Source organism: Opisthorchis viverrini (genome assembly GCF_000715545.1).
Source record: "Opisthorchis viverrini unplaced genomic scaffold opera_v5_171, whole genome shotgun sequence".
In the NCBI taxonomy this organism is placed as follows: Eukaryota; Metazoa; Platyhelminthes; class Trematoda; order Opisthorchiida; family Opisthorchiidae; genus Opisthorchis; species Opisthorchis viverrini.
The window spans coordinates 883,735-893,070 of NW_008751829.1; the positions used below are offsets into that span (position 1 = coordinate 883,735).

The window sequence follows — 9,336 nt, forward strand, 5'->3', positions numbered from 1 at the left end:
AGTTGAACGCTTTCTCTTTCTTGTTTGAATATTCAACAATAATGAACAGAGACTGCAAAGTGGCTCAGTAATTTCCATATCAACCTTCTATCAGATACAGGGACGATGCTTTGCCACTAGACCAGATACTACTACTGCATGTTTCAGCAGTAGACTGCACCGTTACATCGGTACTTCGCCATAATTACATAAGAAAATTTGCGAAACTGAATTACGATTCCGACGGCATGCCATAAGTCATTCAATTCAGAATACATTCATATCATTCAGTGTCCATTCATTAAAGTTTGGGACAGAGCCGGTTTGAGTCTTTCACTACATATCCCTGTGGGATCCTTTCGCGGCGCCTCAGTTCCTGTAGATGCTAGTCCAATGTGATTTTGGATTTTTACTGGCAGTTGCCTCTTACCAGTTCAGTTGTCCTGGCATTCTAAAGGTAAATGATCTGATGTATCCTCTGCCTTGTTCGAATAATCATTGCTAAAGATACTCTCTGCTCTGATCTCATGCATGCAGAGGGACGATTTTTGGCCCATGTTTCCAATGCTACTCCTGAAAGTGATGAGTTTATTACAGTAGCTTATAGGTCTCTCCGATGATCACAGCTGCTTAGGTTGCTGCATCGTCGTTTAAATCTGTGAGACAGTCTAGCTCGGCCAGTGTTTACGTGCGTAAATTTTGACTTGCGAGTTAACAGAATATGCTTGATCTATTTGGCCGTTGGCCTAGAATAGACACGGCGTGAGTTAATTGATAGTGGACCTAATACCGAGCCCTGAGACGCATTGCAGGCCAGAGTAAGAGGATTTCTTGTACTGCGAACGCCCATTTGCACAAAAACCCCTTGACCCATTCAAGCAATAGGCGGGCGACACCAAGAGTCCCAAGTCCACTCGCTGGTTTGTTAATACACATGACGTCGCTGCACCACCTCCCTAAAAGTGCTACAGACAAGAGAGCATTTCCTTGCATCGTACATCCAAAATATCTAACGTGCAGTAGTACAGCTCAAAACTACATAAGAATCAAGTGCTAATTTCGTAATATGAAGTCATCACAAAGTTTACCACCACCAGACAAATAACACTCCTAAGGGTTCACTTTACAGAGAGCATACGTGTGTATATTGGAGAGAATCATAGGACAGAGAATTGCTCAGAACAACCATAACGAGCATCACCAGGCTTATCGCTGTGGAATATCTTCCGCACGTGACTTCTAATACAATCGAACACTCTTGATTTTTCCTCCATTATGTTGATGATCCAGTAATAGTCAACTTACCACCGCCTCCACAGATTCCAGGACTTTCTTCTCACCCTCCTGGTTAGCATCACCTTCAGAAACATCGGCCACTTCCACCTCGACAACTGTTGGACCAGCATGGGGCGCATATAACACATGTGCGCTACACAAGTGTTCCAGCTGTAAAGTGTAATTTGACAAAAGAACACAGTAACATCAGCAATTGACCGATACCGCTAAGTAAATGCGACCGATATGGATGCTTATGATTGTCGAGGTATATTGGCAGTTCAAGAAGATTTGGGAATTTTTCAGTTGAGCTTTCATTTTCAAGTGAATTGTGCTGAAAAGCCCTACCGCTGTATAGCTGTTTCATCTTTATCAGGGATTGTCAGTAGTATGCACCCTACGAAACTCAAGGATGTCTCGAAACCGTGATCTCGTGACTAGTAGTCCGAGCCAGCCGGTTTGGTTACGAGCGGCTGATCGAGACTTGGACGGGTTTATCCATTATCCACAGACTCCTCACGTGTGATGATACGTTGGATTGAATAACCAGTTTGTGTATCCTGCGTCGAATTTATTTTATTCGGTGTTTATATTGGCTTTGGTGAGGAATCATTTAGTTTTAGACGGTTTTAGAAGTCAGATTGATACCGATCACCTAGTGCTTGCCTCATGGATCACAAAAACCTACTACCACGGTGGCAGTGCAATTTGCACACAGAATTTATACAAAAACAAAATTTTGTTCAACTCACTCCGTTTTCCTTTATTTCGCATGATGTCTCATTATCCCCAGCAAGTTTCGCTTCTTTTTTGCAGTCTGACTCTTGTTGTAGAAAGTTAAATTCGTATTTGATGCCGGAAACAACCTGTCAGGCGGTGGAACGTAAACTAAACACGCGTCACACGACCTACCTGTTTTGTCCCATTGATTGGGCCTTCCCGAACAAACCAGGATACACTGTTTACTGCTTGGTTACATTTGATTTCGGCTTGGCCTACAAATCCCTGGAACAATTCTGATTCCAAATCAACCTCCGTCAATGGTTGCTTTCCTCCAGGCATCATACTGCCGACGAATGCACCAAGGTACAACGTAAGTACAAGTGTAAAATACATGTTCACTGGTTCCTTAAGGTATTCCCGTTAGCCAGCGCTTTCTTATATATAGCATGAAATTCTAATTAGCGATTCATTTGAAACCGTTGGAGACACAGCTCGACAAGAACTAATTATCACTGGTTTACCGTCCAATCTGGACGGATGCCTTGAATGTGATGCCGCCAGCTCTTATTGTTATCGACCGGAAAATTCGCATTATGTATTCTTTATTCTGATGCTTTCTATATTACGCGCACCAACAAGGCACGGTGATTCAAAGTGATTAGCCATTCCAGGAACCCAGACGTGATCTTGAGAACATTTGTCTCAAGCATAGAGAGATACTAATTTCCGTCAGTATAGCGTGGCCTTCAAAATCTCATTTCACTACACCATGAGGGGCATTGACCTATAAAATTTGACCTACATACCGTGGGATGAACATAGTCAGAATCCTTGTGCTAATTATCAAGTGATTCAGAAACGATCAGACAGTTTATAATCACATTGCGTAAACAGAAAAACATGCGCTCATTTGTCTATCCCTTTGAAATTCTGAGTCATTTTCCTGTGATTTGGCACATAACCCTCTACAAGAGCCTTTAAATAAACAATAATCGTTCAGCTGCTACGCTCTTTCAGGTCCACGCCACCTGAAATAAGTACGAGGGATGAGTTTCTGCCAAGTTACTCAAGCCTGCACAAAATCAGTCGAGATGTCAAGGTTGGGTTCGAACCACGGACATTCCGATAACTAATTTCGCGCCTTAACTACCGAGCAATCTCAAGCGGGTTCAATTTGTGGTCCACCTATTATACGTCCGAAACGGACCCGATGTTGACATCGTTCGGTTACTCAGACGACGTTCGTATAAAATGTTATAAGATATGACGCAAATCAGTCAACTCCGAACTTAGTTCGGTGAAGTTGAAAGGGTCTCCGTGCCGTTGGTTCATCGTCGGATAGCCGATCACTGCACACTGGGTGTACCAGAGCGAAGAATTGTTAAACCTTAAACCGAGAGGTTCAAGTGTACAAAAATGAATGAAAAGACACGCTCGAGGGATAGATGCGAACAACGAATATTCAGTCTGCAAAAATCTACCCCCTGCCTGCCTAAGCACCGGAGATGCATGTTCTTCGTTGGGCTTATAAAAAGACATGTACACACTGGACCGAGTCCCACTATGAGCATCTTTTCGTCCATTGTTTTTGTGCCCAATTCCATTTTGCACTTTGTATCGGTTTACACCAGTGTTCTTTGGGTATCGGGACAGTATAAACGACTGATCGGTTGTGGAATTCACATGGGGGAGGGCTCACTAATATCGATAGCACATAGCACGATAGTATTATTCCGTTGGATAGGTGTGTGGTGAATCGTTTGGGAAAAGACAGCGTGCTCGTTAGCTCACTTGGGCGAGCATCTCTTCAGTAAGCTGGAATTTGATGGTTACCCTCAATCGTCATGCTTGTCCTTTCGTTCTACTCAGACTTTACCTGCTTTAACCATTTGTCGAATATTTGGCGTAGGGAAAACATGCTTACTGAACACAATTTAAAGGGAAATCAATATCAGCACTCCTGAAACTATCGATTCCGTTTCCGCTTTGAGTTTGTTTCAAACGGCTGGTAGTTTCCATCTTGGAGTTTCATTGCCAAAAGGTGCTAACTTCGATATAACATTGCTCATAATGTTGATGCAAACTATCGGACAGCTCGCTATCGTCTTCTTGATTAAAAGTTGACACCGATTCCTGGACATCCCATTATTGGTTTTCTCATTTGTGTTGCCCATCAGACAGACCCAATCCCTGATTTTTATCAATCTTATTAGGTACCCAAAAGCCACTTTGGACTAATATGTAGACCACTTCGTGGAAGGGGGGTGTTTTCACGCGAGATTAACCCTCACCTAACGAAAATCTTGTCCTAATCGTTGTTTGTATCATACGAAAATTACGAACAAAATCGATGCACGTACTTGCCATTGTCACGAAGACAGATTAGTTAAGCAAAATAGGGGATTAGGTCCAAAATGATGGGCGGTTTTTTTTCTGTGATAGCGTGTCTGGGGGCACGACACTCTCCCAAGACTAAAGTTATTTGACTAATCACACAAGCAGACCTGGAAACAGTGTAAGATTATAGTCGCTTTGAGTTACATACTTACACTCGCCGAGTGCTTCTAAACTGTACGGTCTATCGAAATTACTCTTTCGAGTTCACACTGATACCAGAGGCAACTACGACAAAACGGTGTGTAGTCCGCTCACTTTGTTGCGAAAACATAGCTTATTTTGAGACATCGCTTTGAATGTCTTGTATCTAGGGCCGACAGATTCGTAGAGTATGAACAAAGGTGAATATGCAAATAGAATGGAAAATCAGGCTTGTGATGGTCACAGTTTGGTGATAACCCATCGGTAGTGGTACGGTGTCACTCACAATTCTCGAACGTACAGGCTCAGTCTCATCGCATAGAAAAGAAGGTTCGGTTGAATAAAATTACGCACACTCAATCGGTTCTTTGCTAGTCTGGTGTGCAATAAAACTCAGACTTATGGAAAATTCGAAGCCGACCAAGTACATGGTGAATAGTGCGGTGTACGTGTGAATCGGTGCGTTTGAAGAACGTGAGAGTACTTCACGAGCGTACTCCGTTTCTGGCGTTATTCTTCAGTTTGTGCATCAATTCGTCCACACGTTTTGTAAATAACACAGCCAGAAGCGAAATCGTTGTCTTTCTATACAGGTTGAATCGGTTTTTTGTGTGTGCTCTATTAGTCCCAAGAAATTACTTATTGCTCAGTTTTGTAAACAACACAGCCAGAAGCGAAATCGTTGTCTTTTAGGGTATGGACTCGGTGCCAAAAATAATTGAACTGCTCATACCGATTTCAGACCCTCACGGGAATGATGATGAACATGGTGACTGCTCTCTGTGGCATGGTGTCGGTCCGATCGCTTAGTCCGACATGAACGCATCCATGACCGTTGATGGAATCAGAGCGTAGCAGAGTGAGATACAGCACAGTCCGTCCATCCTCTTCGAAATGTCTCTCGGAAAACTGCCAGAGGTGATCCCAAACACATTCAATTATGGCAATGTTCCGATGAGTGAAAATCAAACGAGATCAAATGCCGAGTTATTCAAGTAGTATGGATGCTGCCATAAAATCGATCAGAATAATTGCCCAGAATGATGCGACGGAAAGAAAGAGAGTGATGGTCCGTCAAGTTGGCCTTCTCTCTCGATCGTAAAACGTCCAGCCTTTAAGTTTTATACTGTTAATTTGCAAGCCTACAGTAAGGAACTTCCTTGTATTCCCTTTCTTGATGTCAAGGATTTGTCAGCTTCGTTGTTGAACTGCTTGCTACATGAAAGATTCAATGATGATAAAGTACACCCCAACACCATTGGTTAACAGGGTGTCTGGTGAATCAGAGCGAGAGTGCTATGTTGATCGACAAAGTGTAAGCACTTTCAAATAGGATCTGGTGCACCGCTTGTTGAAGCAACTTCAACCTCATTTCTTACTTGAGATTTCTGTTATGGAACACCGACAATTTGGACGGATTTTACCGTACTGATCTTTAAGACTTAGTTACGAATTCTAATGGTGATGATCAAAGAACTGCGTATTTATATCTTTGTAATATACTACTCATAAGGTTGCTGAAAATCCGTCGACAGCCCACGACCGGTTCCGCCCTTCTTGGGGCTCATCAGGTAGGCGCAGTCCCCGAGTTTCCGTCAACTTTATGCTCTACTTCAAACAAATGAGTGTATATTCGCTAATTTCGTGCAATTTGGTTTCAAGTAGAACATAAGGTTGACGGAAACCCGGGGACTGCGCCTACCTAATGAGCCCCAAGAGGGGCGAAACCGGTCGTGGGCTGTCGACGAATTTCCAGCAACCTTATGAGTAGTGCATTACGAATATACGTGTAACGCGATATCTAGAATATCGTGGTGACTGAAACATGAGGCGGCCTGATGCAGCACATTCAGTTGCCTGAGAACATCATAAACGAGAGATTCAGCTGGGTTCCAGGTGAGTCTCTCCAAAAAAACAAATTTGTTTGCAAATGAGTGTATATGCGCTAATTGCGTATTTAGTTATGGCGGCCAACCACCTACCTATCCAGTACATCGGTGTGGTTTCCGTTCTTGAACTGACAGACTAACTCTGGTCTGGCGCCATGTTCCAGGCAGGGATACTCACGTTTGAATGTCTGCGCCTGCAGAAGAGCTGTCATATTTTCGGACTTTTAGCGTCTTTTTCACATAACAAACAAATAGATTGATTATGTGGTTTATCGCCATCCCAACGAAACTGTCATTAGAATTTGTCCTCTGTTGGGACATTACTTGTGACTAAGACTTCTGTGCTGAGACAAGTTGGTTTACAGGCAGGGTTTATGTGTTGGAGTCGTCAGTTCGTGGTCCCTGAAACCATGAATAGTCAAGAAACGTATGGAAAACACAAACGCAAAACGTTAAGGATTGCTACCTCCTGTTTGAAGAAATAGTTAAAATCGTACTACATGAATGAAACTGCTTGGTTGAAGGTTAGTTGTGCCATATGTTGTTCACGGACTTGATCAGCCACTCATAGCCGAGCCTGTTCTGTAACTATCTGAAAGACCTTGGGTCTAATCTTCCAAAATAGGAGTGAAATGGGCACCGCTGATGAGTCCCAATAAGAGTGAAACATTTTTACATTTCCTCTAAGTTTTTTGTTGTAGACTGGGCAAACCTGCGAGTCAAAATTCAGTCGAGCATGAGAGAAACAAAATCTTTCGTACTCATGCTAAACCAAGCATGGATGGCGTGGTTCATTTGGCAAAGATGGTCCGCTGAATGCCCAAGTTATTCTCGGATGCAGTCGAACCTTTGTTCGAAAACTCAGTTGTCTTAACATGGTGATTCAAATGACTCCATGATATACAGAGTTCTTCAATCGAATCCGCCGCACAAATGCATTTTGGAGTTTGTAGAGGTCACCCGTCAGACCACGCGTCAAAAACACCCAAACCACGTGACAGTTCCTAGTCCACTTGCAACCGTAGCCGACATCTCGCGCACTACAAATTCTCATTCATCTTTGTTTACGCGCCAGGCTTATGAACTTAATTCAACACGTCAGTTCAGGTGTTCGTGCAAGCATCAAACACTAAAGGACACCTCTCTCTTCACACTGCGTGCAATGAATAGGCATTCAACTAGGGTCAACACACGCTCGCGCGCACAGGACAGGAATTCAACAGAGCTCCGCCAGTCTCCACGGCCAACTACGGAACACGTGTAACAGCTATACTACAGAGAAGACACGTCCTGCGTCCGGAACTTCACTCAGGGGAACTCTCAACACGTGTCCTCAAACTTTAAGTCACTTTTTGGCTTATTTCACTTTTCGCTTTTTATCTATTTTTATCAAGTGCACTTTCGTCACATTCTAGTAAGGCAGACATTTGTTAGTGATTGTTACCTTCTGCTAATCAGCCTAATTACGCCAGAGCTAGAGCACTAACAAGTTCAAGATATCTAACTAATCGACCTTGGTTGATGAGGGCCACACTACGGGTTTCGCTCGTTGTGGGCACGCCAATTAGGCATGTTCCCGCTGTACAGACTTCGCAAAACCCATCAATGAAGAATTCGTACGGACCTCTATCAATTAGAGTCAAGCTGGACGTATAAATATGAGTACATTTCGTTGATGGCTAGTAGAATGAGTTTTAAAAGCTGACAACTGGCAAGACTGGTAAAAACAGTAGAAAATCCTGTATCAGCATTTATCGCTGTCCTTAAAACTGTCTAAAGCGGCAAACTGAAATCAGATTCTTGGACACTGAATGCACCCCCAACGACCGAGTTATGCGTCCAGGAACGTTTGCTTACTGTGGTTTAATCAAAGAGTTCATATTCTGGCCAGCTAACAGACAACATAAAGCCAAAGAATCCACGATCAATGTGACGTGGANAACACAGCCAGAAGCGAAATCGTTGTCTTTTAGGGTATGGACTCGGTGCCAAAAATCATCGAACTGCTCATACCGATTTCAGACCCTGACGGGAATGATGATGAACATGGTGACTGCTCTCTGTGGCATGGTATCGGTCCGATCGCTTAGTCCGACATGAACGCATCCATGACCGTTGATGGAATCAGAGCGTAGCAGAGTGAGATACAGCACAGTCCGTCCATCCTCTTCGAAATGTCTCTCGGAAAACTGCCAGAGGTGATCCCAAACACATTCAATTATGGCAGTGTTCCGATGAGTGAAAATCAAACGAGATCAAATGCCGAGTTATTCAAGTAGTATGGGTGCTGCCATAAAATCGATCAGAATAATTGCCCAGAATGATGCGACGGAAAGAAAGAGAGTGATGGTCCGTCAAGTCGGCCTTCTCTCTCGATCGTAAAACGTCCAGCCTTTAAGTTTTATACTGTTAATTTGCAAGCCTACAGTAAGGAACTTCCTTGTATTCCCTTTCTTGATGTCAAGGATTTGTCAGCTTCGTTGTTGAACTGCTTGCTACATGAAAGATTCAATGATGATAAAGTACACCCCAACACCATTGGTTAACAGGGTGTCTGGTGAATCAGAGCGAGAGTGCTATGTTGATCGACAAAGTGTAAGCACTTTCAAATAGGATCTGGTGCACCGCTTGTTGAAGCAACTTCAACCTCATTTCTGACTTGAGATTTCTGTTATGGAACACCGACAATTTGGACGGATTTTACCGTACTGATCTTTAAGACTTAGTTACGAATTCTAATGGTGATGATCAAAGAACTGCGTATTTATATCTTTGTAATATACTACTCATAAGGTTGCTGAAAATCCGTCGACAGCCCACGACCGGTTCCGCCCTTCTTGGGGCTCATCAGGTAGGCGCAGTCCCCGAGTTTCCGTCAACTTTATGCTCTACTTCAAACAAATGAGTGTATATTCGCTAAGTTCGTGCAATT

The 9,336-nt window shown here is 43.3% G+C and overlaps 1 protein-coding gene across 1 annotated transcript in view; it reads right to left on the bottom strand.

Annotated features, from left to right (window-relative positions):
- The window catches only part of T265_07491 (hypothetical protein), a gene marked incomplete at both ends in the record, with an annotated part of 7,653 nt that extends 5,334 nt beyond the window's left edge, over window positions 1-2,319 (bottom strand). Inside the window, 3 exons of the mRNA XM_009173024.1 lie at window positions 1,285-1,425; window positions 2,007-2,120; window positions 2,167-2,319. Of these exons, the coding sequence (XP_009171288.1) occupies window positions 1,285-1,425; window positions 2,007-2,120; window positions 2,167-2,319 (408 nt within the window). The remainder of the gene's footprint in view (window positions 1-1,284; window positions 1,426-2,006; window positions 2,121-2,166) is intronic.
- Between the last annotated feature and the right edge of the window lie 7,017 nt (window positions 2,320-9,336).